Source organism: Aulostomus chinensis, chromosome 1 (genome assembly GCF_037954235.1).
Source record: "Aulostomus chinensis isolate RoL2024-O1b breed Wild chromosome 1, RoL_Achi_v1.0, whole genome shotgun sequence".
Lineage (NCBI taxonomy): Eukaryota > Metazoa > Chordata > Actinopteri > Syngnathiformes > Aulostomidae > Aulostomus > Aulostomus chinensis.
The window spans coordinates 49274532-49299922 of NC_141320.1; the positions used below are offsets into that span (position 1 = coordinate 49274532).

General features: G+C 46.3%; 2 protein-coding genes across 2 annotated transcripts; both read right to left on the reverse strand.

Annotated features, from left to right (window-relative positions):
• Window positions 1–235: 235 nt before the first annotated feature.
• Window positions 236–3371, reverse strand: LOC147272030 (uncharacterized). Its single transcript, XM_086204880.1, has 8 exons — window positions 3265–3371; window positions 1764–2229; window positions 1553–1656; window positions 1195–1467; window positions 982–1075; window positions 810–877; window positions 480–697; window positions 236–370 (listed from the first exon to the last, which is right to left on the reverse strand). Exons 2-7 carry the CDS (start codon window positions 1864–1866, stop codon window positions 572–574), a joined length of 768 nt encoding a protein of 255 aa, XP_086061006.1. The 5' UTR covers window positions 1867–2229; window positions 3265–3371; the 3' UTR covers window positions 236–370; window positions 480–571.
• Window positions 3372–9851: 6480 nt separating this feature from the next.
• Window positions 9852–21123, reverse strand: LOC147272031 (uncharacterized). The gene is made up of 10 exons (XM_086202789.1): window positions 20682–21123; window positions 20467–20570; window positions 20109–20381; window positions 19896–19989; window positions 19721–19788; window positions 19393–19608; window positions 19149–19283; window positions 18996–19064; window positions 18819–18884; window positions 9852–18707 (listed from the first exon to the last, which is right to left on the reverse strand). The coding sequence occupies exons 1-10, from the start codon at window positions 20782–20784 to the stop codon at window positions 10875–10877; spliced, it is 8961 nt and encodes a 2986-aa protein (XP_086058915.1). The 5' UTR covers window positions 20785–21123; the 3' UTR covers window positions 9852–10874.
• Between the last annotated feature and the right edge of the window lie 4268 nt (window positions 21124–25391).

A 25391-nucleotide genomic window follows, 5' to 3' on the forward strand; every position in this document is an offset into this window, starting at 1 on the left:
GGAATGCATTTTTAAGTGCAAGTCAAAATGCAGGTATAAGTTATATTGCAGTTATTGGAAGAAAAGATTCAAAAATACCAACCTGTCGCTTTCCTCCTTTGGGCTTTGAGGCAACACGCTGGCGCTGGCGCTTCCCGTGCCCAGGGGAAGGCTGAAGGAAGGAGAGAATTATTGTTTACAACATCTGATATGCATGTAGGCTTGAAACAGTACATGTGATGGGTGGTGAAGTTACCTGGCCAGCTGGTGGAGCAGCAGTGCAGCCGGAGCCAGAAGAAGGTGAAACCTTCTCCATGGCATCCAGCATGTCACTGCTGAACCACACTGGGTTGGACGGGATAGGAGACTGTCGGGCCGGAGGTGTACCAGTCTTTCAAACAGAAAGCAAAGAGGGGAAGGAGGATATATATTAGATGTTGTTCATGACAAAAAGCGTTAAGAAATGTGCATTTGGATAATACAATAGTGAAATACATTACCGCGCATGCCCGTCCAACGAGGGTCCACTCCCGGGGGTCACGACGACGAGGCACAGGAACGTGTCCCGTCACGATCACCCTGGGAGACACCCTCACACGTGGCGATGTGCGGGGTGACACGGTGGGCTGTGGCGGGGGGGGGGGGCGAGCTGACGGACCGCGGCGTTCCACAGCAGGTCCACCACAACCGGCATGCCATCGGAGTCGCTGAGATGCACCTGAAAGACAGGAAAACAAAGCAGACTTTAATGGCGTAGGGTCACATGGCATGGGAGAAGAGGGCAGTTAAAGAATGTGACATATGTAAAAGACGACATTGGCTGTACTTACACCGTCGTGGCACCACAGCTCCAACCGATGGACTGGGAGGTGCTCCGCCATAGACACGTATGGGATACCTGAGAGATGTGGAAAGCAGAAATACCTATTATAATGGTGTACTCTACATTAAATAGAAGTATGCAATTGATTGGACAAGAAGATGTGTAGAAGTTTAACATACCCATGCGCGCTGTGACACGGCGGTATTCCTGACGCAGCAGGTCCTGCAAGGCCGGATCGATGGTTAAGCGTGGAGGGAAATCCATCACTAACACCTTGAAGGGCGAAATGAAACAAATGTGATGTATGACTGTAAAAAATGACATAAGTAAAAAATTTGACTGTGTAGGAGGGAAGACATAATAGTAACAGTATATAACGAACAGAAGCTCACCGCCGGCCAGAGGCTGCTGACTGTGGTCAGGAGAGCACTGAAGTCCAACGCCGCCTCACCAACAGTCCTGCTGGCTGTGAGGTTGTTGCTGGGGGCCCCCACGCACACCAAGTCCGGGGTCCAGGGGAGGGCAGCATGCATGACCTCGGTCCGGAGGTCAGAGGCGGCTCCACCTGGAACTGATAAGAAGCCAAAAGTGAGAGAACCCTGCGGCATACTCACGAATCCGTCGACGATGGCGCGCAGGTGGGAGTCTCCGAGGACAAACACCATCTGTCACAGAAGCACATGTTTAGAAAAGTCACCAAATGAGAGTGTGTAAATGCATGCAACGATATCATGACAGAGAGAGTATTACCTTCTGGCCGGGAGACTGTGCAGGAGTGACCAACTTCACGGAGTGGTTGGTGTAGAGTGAAGATGGCCATCTCCGCACGCGATGGCGGCGTCCGGTACCGCGCCCTGTTAGGATGGAGACGTAAAAGAATGTGAGGCCATGGTTGAAATTTTTTTTGTGGTAAGTGTTTAAGTGGAAGGAGCAAGGTATTACAATAAGAGTTAATACATACGAGCAACAAACTCGGGGACAGGTGGCCCAGGGGTCCAAGGCTCCCGCTGCGCCATCCTCCGCTTGGCCGCCTGGGCAAGCCGGTGGGACTTGGAACGGGGCATCTACAAAAGACAAATTTTGAAACTAAGCATTCACAGATTAAGCGTACGAGTATAGAATGGTAGTTGTACTCACAAACGGGAGGGCCGTGATCGTCAGAAGTGGGTGAATGAAAGAAGTGCAACTTACCTTGGTTGTGGGAGATGAGCAATCAGTAAATGTAGAGTGAGTGTGTGTGTGTGTGTGTGTGTGTGTGTGAGAGTGACTTTGTGAACAAATGCAAAAGTGGTGAACTAGACAAAAGATATGTGTTATATTAAATTAAGCAACTATGTGTATGTGTGTATTTTTCAAAGTAGAGATTTCCTGAAGAACAGTTGTAGATGGAGCACAAAGCAGCAGAGTAGCAAGGGACAAGTCAAGATCTGGAAAGTAAACATCAGGGTGTTTTTACAATATAATAAAAGCACCAATGCAATGAATAACATTGTGACATATACTATTAGGTATTCAAATTATAAATAAGATGTAGATATACAAACATATGTGCAATACAAACATGTATGCACACATACATGTAGACACATACATGCAATCATACACATATATATGTATTTCCTCAGAAAAAAAATACACAAAACCATTATATATAAATTATATAAAATGGCCGATGACGAGCTAGCGGCCCAGTCGCGGTGATGCTAAATGGCCGACGACGAGCTAGCGGCCCAGTCGCGGTGATGCGAAATGGCCGACGACGAGCTAGCGGCCCAGTTGCGGTGATGCTAAATGGCCGACGACAAGCTAGCGGCCCAGTCGCGGTGATGCGAAATGGCCGACGACGAGCTAGCGGCTTTGTCACGGTGACGCGAAATGGCCGACGACAAGCGAGAGGCCCAGTAGCGTTGATGCGAAATGGCCGAGGAGGAGCTAGAGGCCCAGTCGCGGTGGTGCGAAATGGACGAGGACGAGCTAGCGGCCCAGTTGCGGTGATGCTAAATGGCCGACGACGAGCTAGCGGCCCAGTTGCGGTGATGCTAAATGGCCGACGACGAGCTAGCGGCCCAGTTGCGGTGATGCTAAATGGCCGACGACGAGCTAGCGGCCCAGTTGCGGTGATGCTAAATGGCCGACGACGAGCTAGCGGCCCAGTTGCGGTGATGCTAAATGGCCGACGACAAGCTAGCGGCTTTGTCGCGGTGACACGAAATGGCCGACGACGAGCTAGCGGCCCAGTAGCGCTGACCCGAAATGACCGACGACGACAAGCTAGCGGCTTTGTCGCATCAAGCGGGCGGAGTGCGGAGTTTAGGGTTGTAACTGCACAATAACATTACTGCATACACAGAGCACATGTAAGTAGGGGAAATGCATATTAATGAACAAAATGAAAAGACTGAATTAATGGCAGCATGGCTGAAACTAATAGAAATTCATGCAAATCAGAAGAAAGCACTTACCTCCAGTCGAGAGAGCAAGAGGAAATGGCGACCGCAGCCTTCAGCTTTTATGAGCTCGTATGAGGAGACGTCACCGAGTGCTCTGTGGCACAGCAACTGATTGGCAGAGAGGTGGCATGATGACAGTCATGAAGTGCATTGCAGCACAGCAACTGATTGGCAGAGAGCTGTCAGATCTGACCATTGAGGAGAGAGCTGAGACTTCACAAAGCCTTGTTGCTAGGGTTTGAGAGCCCCTCCCTTCTCTGCTCTCTCTCTGCCATCTGTGTCAGAGTGGAGAGCAGAGCAGGATTGAGCCGGTTTTACTGTGAAAAACAGTCACAAGTCAGCATATGTTGGTCAAAAGTGGGATGAAAGACCATATTTCCGTAAAGTTATTTGTCAGAAATTAAATGGTGTGCTTTATGAAGGTGAGGGGGTTGTATTGTAGATGTTGTGTATTTTTGAGAGTATGTACCATGAGGGAAGATATGCTCCCCCCTTTCCATGACAATTGCCAACAAATGTCTGCCATGTGTTTTAGTGTGGAGAGCAGAGCAGAAGGGTGAAAATGTTAGTGTGTGAAAAGCAAATAACTCTGCATATGTTGCTTAAAAGTGCTATTTAATAACTTAGAATTACTTAGATGGATGTGACGAAGCAGTGTGATGTGTATTTGTGAGTTGTGAACTTTGTGTTTGAGAGCATGGAGTTTATGAAGAGGTAGCCTGTCTGTATCCTGTTACAGGTGACAGCTGTCGCTGTAGCTGCACCTCCACAATTGCTCTGTGTCATCTCTGTCAGAGTGGAGAGCAGAGGAGGATTTGGCAGTTTAACTGTGAAACACAGTCATAACTCAGCATAGTTTGGTCAAAAGTTGAATGTAAAGACATCAGTGCGTAGAGTTTTTTCTCAGGAATTCAATGGTGTGCTTTTTGAAGGTGTGAGTGTTTTAGTTTAGAAGATACAAGTGTTTGTTTGAGAGTATGTACATGAGGGCAGAGAAGCTCCAATTGTGGTTTCCATGACTACAGTAAACAAATCTCTGCCATCTGTGCAGGAGTGGAGAGCAGCTGAAAAGTGTACATTTTTAGTGTGTGAAAAGCAAATAACTCCGCATTTGTTGCTTGGAAGTGGAATATAATACCATATTTTTGTAGAGATTTTTCTGAGGAATCCAGTGGTGTGTTTTGTGAAGCTGTGAGAGTTTTAGTTTAGACGTGAGAAGCATTTGTTCGAGAGTTTGTACCATGAGAAGACACGGCCACCCCATTGACTTCCATTGTAAGTGTGAAAGGTGTCTCCCCCACTTTGACGGCTTATAAAATCCAAACCGAACGCGTAGTATATTAGCCTTTAAAGATTTTTGAAGAGCACAGTTGGGAGAGAAATGTGTGAAAGTTTGGAAGCGATGCCATTTACGGTTTAGGAGGAGATAGATTTTGTTCGGGGAGTAAAAAATTCCTTTTTTTGACAGTTTTGTCCAATTTGTGGACATTGTGTTGTAGATAGGTGAGAGGTCAGAGTGTATGAATTTTTCGTCTTAATGAGACGATTCCAACGGTGTTGGTCCCATGTCTGTGGGACATTCGTGGAAGCAGTTATAGCGCTCCCAATTTTTTTTTAGTTTTTTTGCTCCCTAGGTGGCGCTATTGAGTTTTGGTGAAATTTTTTTTTAAAATATAAAATTTTTTGCCAGACCGGACGTGCGTGCCAAAATTCAGCGAATTTCATGCATGTTCAGTGGGTGTAATTAAGGGTTTTTTTGGCGGCGGAACCGGAAAGAATAATAATTAAAGCTGCAAGCAGCGTTGTTAGGGCCTGAGCCCCCGCCTAACCGCGGCCGGATCGCCGGCCCGAATCCAACGGTGTAATCGGCAAATCCCTAGGCCTTGTAGTTTAGGAGATACGAGCCTCAGTTCGCTGCACAGCGTGACTGCAGAGTTGAGAGCCGGCCATTTAAGAGCCCCTCCCTTCTCTACTCGCTCTCTGCCATCTCTGTCAGAGTGGAGAGCAGAGGAGGATATGTCAGTTTTACTGAGAAACACAGTCATAACTCAGCATATGTTGGTCAAAAGATGAAAGTAAAGACATCAGTGCGTAGAGTTTTTTCTCAGGAATTCAATGGTGTGCTTTCTGAAGGTGTGAGTCTTTTAGTTTAGAAGATACAAGTGTTTGTTTGAGAGTATGTACATGAGGGCAGAGACCCTCCAATTGTGGTTTCCATGACTACAGTAAACAAATCTCTGCCATCTGTGCCTGAGTGGAGAGCAGCTTAAAAGTGTACATTTTTAGTGTGTGAAAAGCAAATAACTCTGCATATGTTGCTTGGAAGTGGAATATAATACCATATTTTTGTAGAGATTTTTCTGAGGAATCGACTGGTGTGTTTTGTGAAGCTGTGAGAGTTTTAGTTTAGACGTGAGAAGCGTTTGTTCGAGAGTTTGTACCATGAGAGGACACGGCCACCCCATTGACTTCCATTGTAAGCGTGAAACGTGTCTCCCCGACTTTGACGGCTTATAAAATGGGAACCGAGCGCGTAGTATATTAGCCTTTAAAGATTTTTGAAGAGCAGTGTTGGGAGAGTAGTGTGTGAAAGTCTGGAAGCGGTGCCATTTACGGTTTAGGAGGAGATAGATTTTGTTCGAGGAGGAGCAAAAGTCCTCATTTTGACAGTTTTGTCCAATTTGTGGACATTGTGTTGTAGATAGGTCAGAGGTCAGAGCGTATGAAATTTTCGTCTTGATGAGACGAGTGCAACGGTGTTGGTCCCGTGTCTCTGGGACATTCGTACAAGCAGTTAGAGCGCTCCAAATTTTTTGCGAGTTTTTTGGCTCCCTAGGTGGCGCTATTGAGTTTTTGCGAAATTTTTTTTTTAAATATCAAATTTTTCGCCGGACCGGAAGAGCGTGCCAAATTTCAGCGAATTTCACATATGTTCAGGGGGTCAAATTAAGCGTTAAAGATTCCCGGATGAAACAAAGAATAATAATAAGAAAATTAAAGCTGCAAGCAGCGTTGTTAGGGCCTGAGCCCCCGCCTAACCGCGGCCGGATCGCCGGCCCCAATCCAACGGTGTAATCGGCAAATCCCTAGGCCTTGTAGTTTAGGAGATACGAGCCTCAGTTCGCTGCACAGCGTGACTGCAGAGCTGAGAGCCGGCCCTTTAAGAGCCCCTCCCTTCTCTGCTCGCTCTCTGCCATCTGTGTCAGAGCTGAGAGCAGAGGAGGATTTGGCAGTTTAACTGACAAACACAGTCATAACTCAGCATATGTGGGTCAAAAGTGGAATGTAAAGACATCAGTGCGTAGAGTTTTTTCTCAGGAATTCAATGGTGTGCTTTTTGAAGGTGTGAGTGTTTTAGTTTAGAAGCTACAAGTGTTTGTTTGAGAGTATGTACATGAGGGCAGAGACCCTCCAATTGTGGTTTCCATGACTACAGTAAACAAATCTCTGCCATCTGCCTGAGTGGAGAGCAGCCGAAAAGTGTACATTTTTAGTGTGTGAAAAGCAAATAACTCTGCATATGTTGCTTGGAAGTGGAATATAATACCATATTTTTGTAGAGATTTTTCTGAGGAATCGACTGGTGTGTTTTGTGAAGCTGTGAGAGTTTTAGTTTAGACGTGAGAAGCATTCGTTCGAGAGTTTGTACCATGAGAGGACACGGCCACCCCATTGACTTCCATTGTAAGCGTGACACGTGTCTCCCCGACTTTGACGGCTTATAAAATCCAAACCGAGCGCGTAGTATATTAGCCTTTAAAGATTTTTGAAGAGCAGTGTTGGGAGAGTAATGTGTGAAAGTCTGGAAGCGGTGACATTTACGGTTTAGGAGGAGATAGATTTTGTTCGGGGAGGAGCAAAAGTCCTCATTTTGACAGTTTTGTCCAATTTGTGGACATTGTGTTGTAGATAGGTCAGAGGTCAGAGCGTATGAAATTTTCGTCTTGATGAGACGAGTGCAACGGTGTTGGTCCCGTGTCTGTGGGACATTCGTACAAGCAGTTAGAGCGCTCCAAATTTTTTTCGAGTTTTTTTGCTCCCTAGGTGGCGCTATTGAGTTTTTGCGAATTTTTTTTTTTAAATATCAAATTTTTCGCCGGACCGGACGTACGTGCCAAATTTCAGCGAATTTCATATATGTTCAGGGGGTCAAATTAAGCGTTAAAGATTCCCGGATGAAAGAAAGAATAATAAGAAATTAAAGCTGCAAGCAGCGTTGTTAGGGCCTGAGCCCCCGCCTAACCGCGGCCGGATCGCCGGCCCCAATCCAACGGTGTAATCGGCAAATCCCTAGGCCTTGTAGTTTAGGAGATACAAGCCTCAGTTCGCTGCACAGTGTGACTGCAGAGCTGAGAGCCGGCCCTTTAAGAGCCCCTCCCTTCTCTGCTCGCTCTCTGCCATCTGTGTCAGAGTGGAGAGCAGAGGAGGATTTGGCAGTTTTACTGTGAAACACAGTCATAACTCAGCATATGTGGGTCAAAAGTGGAATGTAAAGACATCAGTGCGTAGAGTTTTTTGTCAGGAATTCAATGGTGTGCTTTTTGAAGGTGTGAGTCTTTTAGTTTAGAAGCTACAAGTGTTTGTTTGAGAGTATGTACATGAGGGCAGAGAAGCTCCAATTGTTGTTTCCATGACTACAGTAAACAAATCTCAGCCATCTGTGCTTGAGTGGAGAGCAGCTGAAAAGTGTACATTTTTAGTGTGTGAAAAGCAAATAACTCTGCATATGTTGCTTGGAAGTGGAATATAATACCATATTTTTGTAGAGATTTTTCTGAGGAATCCAGTGGTGTGTTTTGTGAAGCTGTGAGAGTTTCAGTGTAGACGTGAGAAGCATTTGTTCGAGAGTATGTACCATGAGAGGACACGTCCTCCCCATTGACTTCCATTGTAACGTAAAACGTGTCTCCCCGACTTTGACGGCTTATAAAACGGAATCTGAGCGATTCATATAAAAACCTTTGAAGATTTGTGAAGAGCACAGTTGTGTGATTGAGGTGTGAAAGTTTGGAAGCGATACAATTAATGCCCGAGGACTAGATCGATTTTGTTTGGGGAGTAAAAAAAGTCCTTTTTTGACAGTTTTGTCCAATTTGTGGACATTCTGTTGTAGATAGGTGAGAGGTCAGAGTGTATGAAATTTTCGTCTTGATGAGACGAGTCCAACAGTGTTGGTCCCATGTCTGTGGGACATTCGTGCAAGAAGTTATAGCACTCCAATTTTTGTGATGTGGTTTTTTGGCTCCCTAGGTGGCGCTATACAGATTTTGCAATTTTTTTTTTTAAAAGATCGAATTTTTTGCCGGACCAGATGTGCGTGCCAAATTTCATCGAATTTCATGCATGTTCAGGGGGTCAAATTAAGCGTCAAAGTGGCGGGAGAAGAAAGAAAGAATAATAATAATAATAATAATATTAAAACGCAGCAATTTCAGATATAATTTTTGCCACCATTGGTTTCAATGGGGGACCTCACCCCCCGGTCCCCCCCCGGACCCTCCTGTGATGTTTTTAGAGGCCTGTGATGCTCCTAAGTGTGTGTTTTTACTGCTTTTAGCGCTGACTTCGTGTCTCTCTGACTTCGAAACATAATAGGGTCTTCGCCCAGAAGTACCTTCTGGCTCAGGCCCTAATTAAAGCTGCAAGCAGCGTTGTTAGGGCCTGAGCCCCCGCCTAACCGCGGCCGGATCGCCGGCCCGAATCCAACGGTGTAATCGGCAAATCCCTAGGTCTTGTAGTTTAGGAGATACGAGCCTCAGTGCGCTGCACAGTGCGAGTGCAGAGTTGAGAGCCGGCCCTTTAAGAGCCCCTCTTAGAGGATTTGGCAGTTTAACTGTGAAACACAGTCATAACTCAGCATATGTTGGTCAAAAGTTTCAAGTAAAGAGATATTTTCGTAAAGTTTTTTATCAGGAATTCAATAATGTGTTTTTTGAAGGTGTGGGTGTTTTAATGTACAAGCTAAAAGTGTTTGTTTCAGAATATGTACCATGAGAGCAGAGATGCTCCCCTTTTGGTTTCCATGACAACAGATAACAAATCTCTACCATCTGTATTAGACTGAAGGGCAGAGGAGGATTCTGCCAGTTTTACTGTTAAAAACAGTCATTAACTCTCCATATGTTGGCCAATAGTAAAATGTAAGACCATCTTTTTCAGTTGTGACTCCAAGTGCTGAGCTGACAGCATTGATCCGTCTGCCTGTCATCTTCTGTCCTACCTTTGTCTAAGTTTGATGTGCTTCTCCTAGTGAAGGTGTTGAATGACATCATCAATCCCAGGGTGATGGAGAAGTGCTCCTCCATCCATGTTGGTATCAAAGTGGTGAGAGTTGAAGTTGAGGAGGTAGAAGCTCCAGTTGGACCCAAAGTGTGACTGCAGATGTGACAGCTTCATATTGACCCTTGTGTTCATCATTGTCTGTGCTACCTGTTGGCTGTCACTTTACTGTGGTTCTTCCAGTTAAGTTGCTGAATATCATCAAGCATGAATGTGGCAAAATCCAGCATTGAAAACAGGACATTTGACTGTGGATTAGAAAGTTCAACATTCATTGTCCATGTACACTGTTATTGTGACAATAAAAGACAGACATCAGCTGTGGTGAACATGTGAATTTATTAACTGATTAATTTGAACAAAAGGTCAATTAGAGACAGTCACTGCATGTGTAACAAAATGGAAATTATAAATCTGAAGTCAAACAAAAATGCTTTTAGAACATACAGTGAACATAATTAATGAAAGTAATTTAGAACTTAAATGAAATTTCTCCCCGTTGGGGTTCAATGAACAAACTATTTACAAGTTTAGTGAAAGAAACCCAACATTCCCACATGAGCAAGCACTTGGCGACGGTGGTGAGGAAAAACTCCCTTTTACAGGAAGAAACCTCAGGCAGAACCAGGCTCAAAGTGGGCGGCCACCTGCCTGGACCGGTTGGGGTTGAAAGGGAGAGGGAGAGAGATGGGGCTGGGGTGGAGAGGGGAGATAGACTTGGGGGTGAGGGGCGGGGGCAGTGGGAGAAGAGGAGAGAGATACAGAGAGAGAGAGAGACAAAGAGGGAGGGGGCTGAGAGGAGAGACAACAGGCAAAAATACATACAGAATACATTTATAAAACATTCATAAGAGACCAACAGCAATAATGTGACAGACAGTGACTCACAACAACTATAAATAACAACAACAACTATAAATAACAAACTACAACTATAAATATCAACTACAACAACGTGCTGTGACCCATGATTGTCACGCAGCACCAGTGGAACCATGATTCGTGGAGCTAAACTACCAACTCATAGTCACTACAAAACTGCAGTAAGTGCAGTGCGTGACAGTGGAATAAGTTAATAAATACATGAATAAATACCTTAAAAACCGTGCATGTCAAGACATGCACAGAATAAATAGCCAAAGTTAAAAAGGTTTAAAAAGTTAAAAGTTAAAAAGGGCACAGAGAGGTGGAGTGGGACTTTCTATTCTAACAAATGCCAACAATCATGCCAGGCTTCCTATCAACAACAGGTCCGAGTCAACTTGTCCTACCAGCACACACAGAGCCAACTGAGCTGACATGAGGCTAGTATTTGACCTGGGACAGCCATGTAGCTTTGACACTCAGTCATCCTGGTGGTCAGAATCGCCCTGGAAATCCTCCAAGTCATCCAAGCTAAACAAACTGGCGAGGTCATCTAACTCCCCCTGATCATCTGAAACAGAAAACCTACACAGGATCCCTTCGTGATCGCTGAAGTAGGCTGGCCAGACTGCACATTCCACGTTGTACTGTGACGTTTTGACGTAAACGTGGTCAATTAGCGTCCCCTTTTCTGTGGTCTCTTGTGTCACGTGTTGGGTGAACCCTTTTTCTTCCATAAATTTACAAATTGATGACCCTTTCAAAATGTTCTCATTAAAGTCTCCCATGACTACAACAGTGTTACTTGTTGGAGTTAACCAGTCAAGTAACCTCCCCACATTGCCTTTGAACAGCAAATTTGGATACGCTGGTGGACGGTAAATGACGGCCAGGGAAATGCTCAATTTTTTGTGCAGGCACACCAAGCACTCCAGATTGAAATCGGGTACCTGCAGAATGTCGACGTCCGAATGTGCTAAACTATACAGGCCGACGCCACCGCGTTCTAACTGCTGGAATTTGGAGAATGTGGGGTCAGCGGCGCTGTAACACAGAGACCGAGGACGACTGTGGAAATCGTAGCCGGAGATTTGCACACAGTCCAATGAGGACTGTGCAGTGAGCCATGTTTCTGTGACAGCAATGCAGTTAAGCTGCAAATGCTGCGTGCAGGACACCAAGTCTAGCAGGTGGCGACTTAAACTTTGTACGTTCATCAAATACACCGCGAACTGTGTATTTGATGAAGGCTGCTCAATCAAAAATGGAGGCATGCTAGCCATGGCCTCCTTAATGGTGTCCTTGCAGTAAATGGCCTTTTCTTCAAAGTCCTTGATGATCAGTCCCGACAAGGCCCTAACACGACTGAGAGCTACATACGCCTGCCCAGGTGCAAATACCTTCTTTAAACACACAACAGCCTGGTCTACAGTCAACCCCTGCACTTTGTGGACTGTACAAGCCCACGCTAGCCTGAGGGGAAACTGCACCCGCACACAACCGCGCTTCCTGGTCTTCTCCCTGTCTGGTTCAATAGCAGTAGAATGCCTGTATTCTACTGCTGCGTGTGGACGCTCTGTCCTCCTCTGTCTGCCAATGTTTTCGTCATCGAACTTGACGTAAATTCTCAGAGGAAATGTGGGGTCGGGGCCAAATTCAATGTAGCTGACAGTGCCACACGCGCCATTGACCAGACCGTCCTGGACGTCGACGTTACGACAGAGCATGACTCTGGCGTTTTTGGCCAAACACAATTTAGATTCCAAACACGTGCCCTGCCCCTTGCTAATGATTCCAGGTTCCAATTTGCCGGTTTTGCGGTTCGGCGTAAAGTCTTTAGCGTCAATTTCAACATAATCTGGGCACGTGCGGAACAACTGGTTCAAATTAAATTCTTCCACTTGCACATTTGTGGTGAAAATATGCAAGGCCGAGCTATCTTCCCCTGTCTCTCGCGATTTCAAAATTTGGACGTCGCCGTCTAACATGGGGGTTTTCTTGGAACGCACCCGAAGCCTGTTCAACATCTCAGCAAAGGAGCTGTCCTTCTGTCTGACGACAGTGGTCAGCTCCACCACGCTAAAGTGGCACCACAGGTCCACACCAACCTGACCAGCGTACAGCGGCTTCCCTTTAACGGGAGGCAACTGGTAGAAGTCACCGACGGCTATGACGCTAACATTACCGAATGGGGAAAAGTCACCGGTCTGTTTAAGCTGCCTCAACCTGCCGTGAACGTATGCCAACAGATTGTGATCAACCATGCTAATCTCATCAATGATGACAATTTGGAGGTCTCTAAATGTGGCCCTTAGAGAGTTCAGTTTGTCTTCTCCCAAGGGTGTGTAAGGCAAGCTGGAGTGTGTGCCAATACTCAGCGAGTGATGAATTGTTGCTGCATTTAAAGTGTATGCAGCTATGCCTGTTGAGGCCATTAACAGAACCGAAATGCTATCTGGTTGATGACAAAGTGTTGCCAGCAGTCTCCCGGCCTCGTACTGAATGGCCCTAATTAAGTGACTTTTCCCCGTCCCTGCACCGCCTGTCAAAAACACATGCAGAGGCTCTGGGTTCTTACCCATGGCTTTCTGCAGACACCACTGTCTAACTTTGTTGAAGACAGCCATTTGCGTCTCGTTCAGAGACCTAACTAAGGCCAAGCCGTCACTTCTGGGCAAAATGCTCCTGTTCCTCTCCAAAAACACATCTGTTTTTGGTTTGGCAGCCGCCAAATCGGGAACATTTTGTAAGGCGTCGGCCAAATGCTCATCAGCATTTTCGCCTTGCCTTTGCTCTTTCATCTCCTCTAAACACTCGATGCGTTCCGCTTCCAGCTCAGGACAGAGCTCCCCCCAAACATCCTCATCCACCTGACCTTGCTGAGCAATCTCCTCAGCGTGATCCAACTCAGGACAATCGACCTCAAACCTGGCCCTGTTCTCATCGACGACGCTTTGGACCGACTTCATCGAACCGTCCCTAAACCTAACCTCTCCATCCTTATAGAACTGACTGAACAGATGAAACCCCTCAGGTTTCAGATCTGCGTCAACTCTGTAATGGAGATACATCTGAAGCAGACTCTGATAGTGTGCTTCCTCTTGCTTTTCTAAATCAAAGCGCATGTAGCGCACAACAGCGAACTGAGACCGCGTTCTCCTCAAGATGAAGCCAAGTCCATTCTTCAGTTGAATCATGTTCTTGGGCTTTTCATTATTGCTGAGAAGACGATACTCAGACGCAAACGTAGCCATACACATGTCGTCAAAAACCTGGTCATCTGGCCTGCTCCTATACCTATCAACTATATTCGGCATCCACATATCCTCTGACCTCATGTCACCACAAGCAGCTTTCTGCCTCAACACACTGAGGGGTAAACTCATTCTAACTACATTTGCCCCCGTTGGCACAAACACGACCTTCCTGGAACACTCCCTGAGATGCATGTTCGTTAGCCTGTACACCGACTCCTGGGCACAAACGTCCCTGTTGTGCAAATACACACTTCCTAATTTTTTCAAAGCCTCTCTAGCAGAGAGATTTGATTGTTTGGATGCTTCTTTTTGTGCGTTGGCCAATAAAAGCCCAATTTCTCTCTCGGCTTTGGTTATATACGAAATGATATAAATGATTACAGCATAGGCATCGGTGACAAAGCTAATGTCCATGTTAGCATTCCAGCACTGCAACAATTTCTTATTGTACTGGTTCACCCAGACATCCTTTACCCCTCTTTTATAGACTATTCTAGTCTTTGTGTGCAGGCGCTTAAAAGCCAGCTCAAAAATCTCCTGATTAATGCCCAGAGTCTGGAACAAGTGGTCCACGCTAGCGTAGGCCACTTCTCCTGCGTCCGCTTTTTTAACAGCCTTCTTCACGGCTTTCAAAATGGCGTGTGCCGTCTCCTTATTAATGGGATTCGTGTCCTGAAAACAATTACAGACCGGCACGCTTGTTGACTGAGGATTCTCTCTTGCCTTCGGATCACAGGTACAGGTTTTAATTTCCGTTTTACAAACAAAAGTTCGTGCCGAAACAACTTTTGGGAAATGGAAGCGACACGTTCCGTGTTTCAGACAGGATTTGGTGTGTCGCCTGGAGTGGGCTTGAACCGATGCCACGATAGCCGATAACGTGTCATCGTCAGGGTTTAAGTCGCAGGTGACATATTGGTCAATAAATGCCACCACCTCCTCATCTGTGTTCTTATCAATTTGGGGAGCCCCCTCAATCCAAAACAGACAGTGGACATGAGGGGAGCCGCGCTGCTGAAATTCTACCCTATAAAAGTAATCTGTGATTTTGCCAATCGGTTGTGAAGGAGACTTGAGAACCTCATTCAAAAAGCAATGCCACCTGTAATCAAACATCCTCGCGGCTGTCACGGGGTTCCTGCGCAACAGCTCGCACCTGTCTGCCCACTCCAAATCCTCTACAGTCTGCGTTCTGCCCTCCTGCTTCAGGATACTGGTCAGGAGATTCTGCCAGCGCAGATCAGCAGACGAAAACGAACAGAACCACGTCGGAATCCCCAACTGACGGACGCATGCTAACAGGTCCTTCTGAACCGACTGCCAAAAGGCAGGCGTTCCTCGAATGGGCTTCAGAAATCTGAAGCCCTCGTCGACCTGCAACATCTGCTTCAAAGTGTCCTCGTTCATCAGCATCGCTGCGCTAACCTTCTGGGACTTGTGACCTGCCCTACCCTTACGCCCTGCCACGGAAACTTTAGAGGACACTTGCTCAGTCTCAGACATGTACTGACTGAAGAAAATGTACTCAACGTTGCCGGAATAGCGGCCATCCGCATGCATAATCCGGTTGTTGAAGTACCGCGTCAATGTCAACGCTTGCGAGCGCCCGTCGTGAAATGTTTTCCTACCCAGAGGAAACAAGACGGGGAAACACTTGGCCTCGTTCGTGTGGTCAGAAAGCAGCCTAACTGGACTATTCCCTTCCGCAGGCGCCACGTTGATTATGTCCTCGAAATACTGGTCTAATGCTTCCTGACCAATATCAACAGGCATAAGACAAGTGTCCTGAAACATGCAGTGCTGCTGTCTGTCATGCAACAGTTCATCTTGAATTATTTCTGTTGAATCATCTATCACGTCGTCTTGACCACCTGACGGAGCTGTCACCGCACCCTCTGAAACGACCTGCTTCTGCTCACAAGACTCTGCCCCCTCTACGACAGCTCCGTCCTCACCGTCAGACTGAACCTCCTCAGTCTCGCCATCGTCCTGGCGACAAAAGTCATTGACCCAATCCTCATTGAAGTCAATGTCCTTGTAGAAAGGATTATTCCTTTTTAAAAAGTGCAGCGCCTGTCTTACTCGTGTACTATCGACAAACTGATATCGATAATGTCCCTTGTAGGTCAACTTACGTTTAAGTTTGACCTGCATCATTGACCCTTCCACGCTAGTCCTAGGCAACACATTGGTTGTCTGCACGACATTAGCCGGAACGCATGTTACCGGCCCATGTACTCCGTTCTGCCCCCCTTTAGGCAATGCCAACAATTTCATGAACGGAATATGCAGCGCAATCAAGTGTTGCTCCAAGCTATTCAAGCATCCCAGTTCCGGCGGAATGGGATCCGGTGTCAGGTTGTTGACCCAACACTCAGCTGGAATCTGCCCCTTTGAAATCTTACTGTGACACGTATGGCAGATCCAAAGTTCCCCTCTACAAGCTGCCAACCCACAAGGCACAACACAATCACTACCACACCTATGCAAATACGTGTCACTAATGCATCGGTTTGCAACGGCAACTCTAGCAGAATTTCCAGCGTACATTTCATAGCTACAACCCAGCACCTGAGTTCTGAACAACAACCGATGACACACACAACAGATGAACTCAGGGCCGTCTCTAACCTTCTCCAAGAATTGTTCCATGACAAAGTTGAAGTCTTGACACTTTTCAGCTGCACTTTTCCTACTCAATTTTGCGGTTGCAATAACTTTCTGCTTAAATTCATAATTGTCACGATACTTTTGTCCAATTTTTGTACTTGCGGCTCTAACCTTCTGTCTATGTGTGATATTGTCTCTATATTTTGACACACTTTTCGTTTTAACACTGTGTCTGTGTTGCATGTCTAGTCTGTATTTCAAACTACTCCTAGCTTTACTTGTTTCCTTAACTTTTTCTCTGTGTTTGGGGTTTTCCTTGTACTGTGTCATACTCCTGTTTTTATTTTGAGCTTGTACTTTGTGTTTATGTTCCAATTTTGTGTGATATTTAATTCGAGTCTGTACTTTTTTCGTTTCCCTGTAGAATACATTTCGAGTGTATGTTTTTCTGTAAGCGATGGTATTTTTCTTTTTAGTCGACAGATCAAATTGTCGCTGAGTTCTTTTCTTTTTTCTCAAATATTTAGATGTGTTACATGTTGTTTTAACCTTTACCTGATTATCGTTTTGTCCAACGTTATCAGTGTCAAGACCTTTGTCAGAAACTACAAAGGGGAAGCTACTGTCTATGGAATCTATGTCAACAAGAGCCTGCGTTCTAGTCCTCGAGGTGTAAACGCTAATATCCACAAGTTTACAAAAACCATAACACGTCTGTTGTTCAGGCTTGGACACACAGACCACATTCTCAAAATGCCTGTCCAGGATGTTTTCAACATAGATGCATTGTGGAAAGAAATTGTCACCAGCACTGCTATACTTAATCCAGCGACCATCCAGAAATGTACAAACACTAACTCCTAACAAATCTGCTGTGACCTGTATCTCCACCTCTGTGGCCCAAGTATTAACATATTTCATCCTGGACTGCTGGAGGTACTGTGACACAGACGAATATTGTCTTCTCAGAAGAGAGACATATTTCTGAGCATTTCTCTCCAGCTCCTTACAAACAGCTGATCTAATCTTGCGATGGTGCTTCTGAGAGCCACTCACTGCCTGAGAGATGGCTCTGAAGAAGCAGTTCCCATCAGCAACGATCCTCTCATTCTTACATGGAGGACCGATCAATCCAACCTCTGTGGAGAGTTGAGGATTGAACTTGTCAAAGTCAATGTTTAACTTCTGACATAAAACCTGACAATTACGCACACCAAGAGGACAAAACAGCAGCGTGTCATTAGTGACAGCGCAAATTTCTACATCTGTGCTAAGCATACAGTCTTCAAGCGTCTTTAATTTCTTTGACACATGGGTGTCAGGAGAAATTGTGCGCTTTGTGCCGTGAGTACCGTGTGGTTCTTTGTGTAACACTGCACTGACCTTACAAGATGGAGTCTGTTCAGCAATGTTAGACATGGCCAGACTTGTAGGTACAGTAACAACACCGGATATGTTGCAGTCATCATGTACTTTCTTAATTAAAGTAGACTGTCTTGCTTTAGTTACCTCAAAAACAGAACTTTCTCCAGATGGAACTGGATTCACATCCGAACACACAACAACACCACAGAGTTCAAAAAGCTTTTGGTTTGAACTGAGACTCTCAGCCAAACAGCAGATGTAGTGGTGCAGGTCATCAAGACCTGCAAAATGCAGAACCACACTGGTACCACGGCAATGTGACAAGCCACTATAATTACGTGAGTGACTGTCAACCACAGCAAAGTGTCCATCCTGATGGATGATGGAAGTGGTGTTTCCACACAGTGTCATAAGACATGTGCTGTACTCACTGAAGATCCTGGCCAGTCCATCACGCAGACTGATAAAGACACCAAAGTCAACCAGCTCCCCTTCAGTCACACCAACTTCACCCAACAGTACATCCCCAAAATGGAAGCTACATACCTGTCCATCAACTTCCAAGTGCTTTGGCAGATCAGGAACAGATAGCAGATTTGAGGGATGTATAAAAGAGCCACTGTCACGCAAGAAGGTGTATAACTCATCACCTTCAATTAAGACACGATCTACATCACACCTCTTCCAGGAGAACACACTGCTGAAAGTGTGTTTGGCTATGCTGACCAAAGCAATAGCCATACACTGCAGTCCTCCATACTTAAACTGCTCATGTCCCTGGTGAAATGAGCCCTTCACAACCTTACCTATCTTAATCCCTCTGCTATTAGGAGCCACCATTGCCACATCATTGCCATTGGAATCTGCTTTAGCTGCTCTTACATCATGCACAGAGAACATCAAAAAGTCAGACTTAGCTTTGCTGGGCGTGTGCGTAGTCTGCGTCGGCTCCTGGACAGTGGATTCCGTCAGCAAGGCCGGGCAAGCTGCGGCAACCTCCCTCCTCGGACCCTCTGGCACCACGGCAGCAGTCAGTGGCACCGCAGATTCCTCCACGCACGCCTTGGCTGCCGCCTCCACCTGATCGAAGATGAAAAGAGAATGTTAAATGTAAATGAAGTAGGAGAGAAAATGTTGGTAATTTGAATGAGCCAGAAGAAGTAAACTGTATACAATTAAAGCAAGGCCAACCTGCTGCGCTGCTGGACGGGGCTTGGAGGCGGACACGTTCAGACGGGCAGGTGGTGTTGCCAGCACCTAAATAAAGAGAAGGAGAGTAAGTACAAAAGAAGTGGACTTATATGTTGAAGTCAAAATGCAGGTCTAAGTTATATTGCAGTTACTGGAAGAAAAGATCTAAACACCAACCTGTCGCTTTCCTCTTTTGTTCTTTGAGGCAACACGATGGCGCTGGCGCTTCCCGTTGCCAGGGGGAGACTGAAAGAAGGGGAGAATTTTTGTTTACAACATCTGATATGCATGTAGGCTTTAAACAGTAGATGTAATGAGTGGTATAGTTACCTGGCCAGCTGGTGGAGCAGCAGTGCAGCCAGAGCCAGAAGAAGGTGAAACCTTCTCCATGGCATCCAGCATGTCACTGCTGAACCACACCGGGTTGGACGGGATGGCAGACCGTCGGGCCGGAGGTGTACCAGTCTTTCAAACAGAAAGCAAAGAGGGGAAGGAGGATAGATGTTAGATGTTGTTCATGACAAAAAGCGTAAAGAAATGTGCATTTGGATAATACAATAGTGAAATACATTACCGCGCATGCCCGCCCAACGACGGTCCACTCCCGGGGGTCACGACGACGAGGCACAGGAACGTGTCCCGTCACGATCACCCTGGGAGACACCCTGACACGCGGCGATGTGCGGGGTGACACGGTGGGCTGTGGTGGAGGGGGGGCGAGCTGACGGACCGCGGCGTTCCACAGCAGGTCCACCACAACCGGCATGCCATCGGAGTCGCTGAGATGCACCTTAAAGACAGGAAACAAAGCATACTTTAATGGCGTTGGGTCACGTAGCATGGAACAAGAAGGCAGTTAAAGCGTGCAACATACGTAAACGACGACTTTAAGCTGTACTTACACCGTCGTGGCACCACAGCTCCAACCGATGGACTGGGAGGTGCTCCGCCATAGACACGTATGGGATACCTGGTAGGTGTGGAAATCATATGTATTATAGTGTTGTAATGTGTATTAATTACAACTGTTAAGTGATAAAGTTATGGGAGAAGGAGACGTGGAAAAGTGTAACATACCCATGCGCGCTGTGACACGGCGGTATTCCTGACGCAGCAGGTCCTGCAAGGCCGGATCGATGGTTAAGCGTGGAGGGAAATCCATCACTAACACCTTGAAGGGCGAAATGAAACAAATGTTAAGTGTGAATGTAAATAATGACATAAGTAACAAGTGTGACTGTGCAGGAGGGAAGACATAATAGTAACAGTATATGACAAAGAGAAGCTCACCGTCGGCCAGAGGCTGCTGACTGTGGTCAGGAGAGCACGGAAGTCCAACGCCGCCTCACCAACAGTCCTGCTGGCTGTGAGGTTGTTGCTGGGGGCCCCCACGCACACCAAGTCCGGGGTCCAGGGGAGGGCAGCATGCATGACCTCGGTCCTGAGGTCAGAGGCGGCTCCACCTGGAACGGATAAGAAGCCAAAAGAGAGAGAACCCTGCGGCATACTCACGAACCCGTCGACGATGGCGCGCAGGTGGGAGTCTCCGAGGACGAACACCATCTGTGACAGAAGCAATTTTTTAGAACAGACATCAAGTATGAGTGCATAGATGTGTGCAATGATGTAGAATGAGAAAGATCAGTACCTTCTGGCCGGGGGACTGCGCAGGAGTGACCAACTTCACGGAGTGGTTGGTGTAGAGTGAAGTTGGCCATCTCCGCACACGATGGCGGCGTCCGGTACCGCGCCCTGTTAGGATGGAGATAATGTTAGAATGAGAGGCAAAGGCAGACATGGTTTTTGTAGCACATGTTCGAGTAGCAGGAGTTTGGTATTTTAAAAAAAAGTGTTGATACATACGAGCAACAAACTCGGGGACAGGTGGCCCAGGGGTCCAAGGCTCCCGCTGCGCCATCCTCCGCTTGGCCGCCTGGGCAAGCCGGTGGGACTTGGAACGGGGCATCTACAAAAGAGAAGTGTCCATTAATTAAGCATTCACAGACAAAGTGCACAAGTATAGAATGGTAGTTGTACTCACAAACAGGAGGGACATGATCTTCAGAAGTGGGTGAATTAAAGAAGTGCAACTTACCTTGGTTGTGGGAGATGAGCAATCAGTAAATGTAGAGTGAGTGTGTGTGTGTGTGTGTTTGTGAACAAATGCAAAAGTGGTGAAGTAGACAAAAGATGTGTTATACTAAATTAAGCAACGATGTGTATGTGTGTATTTTTCAAAGTAGAGATTTCCTGAAGAACAGTTGTAGATGTAGCACAAAGCAGCAGAGCAGCAAGGGACAAGTCAAGATCTGTAAAGTAAACACGAGGGTGTTTTTGCAATAATAGCACCAATGCAATGAATAATACTGTGACATATACTCTTAAGTATTAAAAGTAGAAATAAGATGTAGATATACAAAAGATGTGCAATATAAACATGTATGAACACATACATGTAAACAAATACATGCAATCTTACACATATGTATGCATTTACTCAGAAAAAAATACACAAAACCATATAAATGTAGATAGATTATGTAAAATGGCCAAGGACAAGGTTGCGACCCAGTCGCATTGATGCGAAATGGCCGACGACGAGCTAGCGGCCCAGTCGCGGTGATGCTAAATGGCCGACGACGAGCTAGCGGCCCAGTCGCGGTGATGCGAAATGGCCGACGACGAGCTAGCGGCCCAGTCGCGGTGATGCGAAATGGCCGACGACGAGCTAGCGGCCCAGTCGCGGTGATGCGAAATGGCCGACGACGAGCTAGCGGCCCAGTCGCGGTGATGCTAAATGGCCGACGACGAGCTAGCGGCCCAGTCGCGGTGATGCTAAATGGCCGACGACGAGCTAGCGGCCGAGTCGCGGTGATGCGAAATGGCCGACGACGAGCTAGCGGCCGAGTCGCGGTGATGCTAAATGGCCGACGACGAGCTAGCGGCCGAGTCGCGGTGATGCTAAATGGCCGACGACGAGCTAGCGGCCGAGTCGCGGTGATGCGAAATGGCCGACAAGGACCTAGCGTCTTTGTAGCGTTAAGATGACGGAGATAGCGGTTGTAAGTGCATGATAACATTACTGTATTAACAGAGCACATGTAAGTAGTGGAAATAGTGTCGAATAACCAAATGAAAATACAGAACGAGTGTGACTTCGAAACATAATAGGGTCTTCGCCAGGGACTGGCTCAGGCCCTAATTAATGGCAACATGGCTGAAGCTAATAATAAGTCATGCAACAGAGAAGACGGCACTTACCTCCAGCCGAGAGAGCAAGAGAAAATGGTGACCGCAGCCCTCAGGTTTTATGAGCTCGTATGAGGAGACGTCATCGAGCGCTCTGTAGCGCAGCAACTGATTGGCAGAGAGGTGGCATGAGGACACGTCATGAAGTGCATTGCAGCACAGCAACTGATTGGCAGAGAGCTGTCAGATCTGACCATTGAGGAGAGAGCTGAGACTTCACAGAGCCTTGTTGCTAGGGTTTGAGAGCCCCTCCCTTCTCTGCTCGCTCTCTGCCGTCTGTGTCAGAGTGGAGAGCAGAGGAGGATTTTGCCCTCTTTTGAGTGAAAAAGAGTCCTAACTCAGCATATGTTGATCAAAAGTGGAATGTAATACCATCTAGTCATAATGTTTTTTTCAGGAATTCAATGGTGTGCTTTATGAAGGTGTGGGGGTTGTATTTTAGATGTTGTAAGTGTTTGTTTGAGAGTATGTAGCACAAAGGCAGATATGCTCCGCTTTTGGTTTACATGACAACTGAATATAAATTTCTCCCATCTGTGTGAGTGTGGAGAGCAGAGCAGGATTTATACATTTGTAGTGTGTGAAAAGTAAATAAGTCTGCATATGTTGTTTAAAAGTGCAATGTATTACCATATATTGAAGGATGGTTTTCCGAATCAGTGTGATGTGTATTTGTGATTTGGGAACTTTGTGTTTGAGGGCATTGTGAAGAGGTAGCCTCTGTGTATTTGACAGCTGCACCTCCGCTGCTGCTGTCTGTTATCTGTGTGAGAGTGGAGAGCAGAGGAGATTTTTGGCATTTTTACTGTGAAACACAGTCATAACTCAGCATATGTTGGTCAAAAGTGGAATGTAAAGACATCAGTGCGTAGAGTTTTTTGTCAGGAATGCAATGGTGTGTTTTTTGAAGGTGTGAGGGTTTTAATTTAGAAGCTACAAGTGTTTGTTTGAGAGTATGTACATGAGGGCAGAGACCCTCCAATTGTGGTTTCCATGACTACAGTAAACAAATCTCTGCCATCCGTGCCTGAGTTGAGAGCAGTTGAAAAATGCACATTTTTAGTGTGTGAAAAGCAAATAACTCTGCATATGTTGCTTAAAAGTGCAATGTAATACCATATTTTTGTAGGGATTTTTGTGAGGAATCCAGTGGTGTGTTTTGTGAAGCTGTTTGACTTTCAGCGTAGACGTGACGAGCGTTTGTTCGAGAATATGTACCCTGAGAGGACACGCTCTCCCCATAGACTTCCATTATAACGTGAATTTGTGTCCACAACTTTGACGGCTTATAAAATGGGAACCGAGCGCGTAGTATATTAACCTTTAAAGATTTTTGAAGAGCACAGTTGTGTGATTAATGTGTGAAAGTTTGGAAGCGATGCCATTTACGGTTCAGGAGGAGATAGATTTTGTTCGGAGGGTGCGATGGTGAAAAATTGGACGTTTGTGTCCAAATTGTGGACATCCTGTTGAAGTTAGGTCAGGGGTCAGAGTGTACGAATTTTTCGTCTTGATGAGACGAATCCACCGGTGTTGGTCCCATGTCTGTGGGACATTCCTCGGGGAAGTTATTGACGTAAACGTGTTTTTGGCTTGCTAGGTGGCGCTGTTGAGTTTTGCGTGTAAATTTTTTTTAGAATATCAAATTTTTCGCCAGACCGGACGTTTCTGCAAAAATTCAGCGAATTTCATGCATGTTCAGGGGGTCAAATTAAGCGTTAAAGAGTTCGCGGAATAAAGAAAGAATAATAAAACGCAGCAATTTCAGATATAATTTTGCCACCATTGGTTTCAATGGGAGACCTCACCCCCCTGTCCCCCCCCGGACCCTCCTGTGATGTTTTTAGAGGCCTGTGATGTTCCTAAGTGTGTGTTTTTACTGCTTTTAGCGCTGACTTCGTGTCTCTCTGACTTCGAAACATAATAGGGTCTTCGCCCAGAAGTACCTTCTGGCTCAGGCCCTAATTAAAGCTGCAAGCAGCGTTGTTAGGGCCTGAGCCCCCGCCTAACCGCGGCCGGATCGCCGGCCCGAATCCAACGGTGTAATCGGCAAATCCCTAGGCCTTGTAGTTTAGGAGATACGAGCCTCAGTTCGCTGCACAGTGCGAGTGCAGAGCTGAGAGCCGGCCCTTTAAGAGCCCCTCCCTTCTCTGCTCGCTCTCTGCCATCTGTGTCAGAGCTGAGAGCAGAGGAGGATTTGGCAGTTTTACTGTGAAAACCAGTCATAACTCAGCATATGTGGGTCAAAAGTTGAAAGTAAAGACATCAGTGCGTAGAGTTTTTTCTCAGGAATTCAATGGTGTGATTTCTGAAGGTGTGAGTGTTTTAGTTTAGAAGCTACAAGTGTTTGTTTGAGAGTATGTACATGAGGGCAGAGACCCTCCAATTGTGGTTTCCATGACTACAGTAAACAAATCTCTGCCATCTGTGCCTGAGTGGAGAGCAGCTTAAAAGTGTACATTTTTAGTGTGTGAAAAGCAAATAACTCTGCATATGTTGCTTGGAAGTGGAATATAATACCATATTTTTGTAGAGATTTTTCTGAGGAATCGACTGGTGTGTTTTGTGAAGCTGTGAGAGTTTTAGTTTAGACGTGAGAAGCGTTTGTTCGAGAGTTTGTACCATGAGAGGACACGGCCACCCCATTGACTTCCATTGTAAGCGTGTAACGTGTCTCCCCGACTTTGACGGCTTATAAAATGGGAACCGAGCGCGTAGTATATTAGCCTTTAAAGATTTTTGAAGAGCAGTGTTGGGAGAGTAGTGTGTGAAAGTCTGGAAGCGGTGCCATTTACGGTTTAGGAGGAGATAGATTTTGTTCGGGGAGGAGCAAAAGTCCTCATTTTGACAGTTTTGTCCAATTTGTGGACATTGTGTTGTAGATAGGTGAGAGGTCAGAGCGTATGAATTTTTCGTCTTGATGAGACGAGTGCAACGGTGTTGGTCCCGTGTGTGTGGGACATTCGTGCAAGCAGTTAGAGCGCTCCAAATTTTTTGCGAGTTTTTTGGCTCCCTAGGTGGCGCTATTGAGTTTTTGCGAATTTTTTTTTTTAAATATAAAATTTTTTGCCGGACCGGACGTGTGTGCAAAAATTCAGCGAATTTGATGCATGTTCAGGGGGTCAAATTAAGCGTCAAAGTGGCGGGAGAAGAAAGAAAGAATTAAAGCTGCAAGCAGCGTTGTTAGGGCCTGAGCCCCCGCGCGGCCTACGGCCGCGTCCTTGACACCGGCCCCAATCCAACGGTGTAATCGGCAAATCCCTAGGCCTTGTAGTTTAGGAGATACGAGCCTCAGTTCGCTGCACAGTGTGAGAGCAGAGCTGA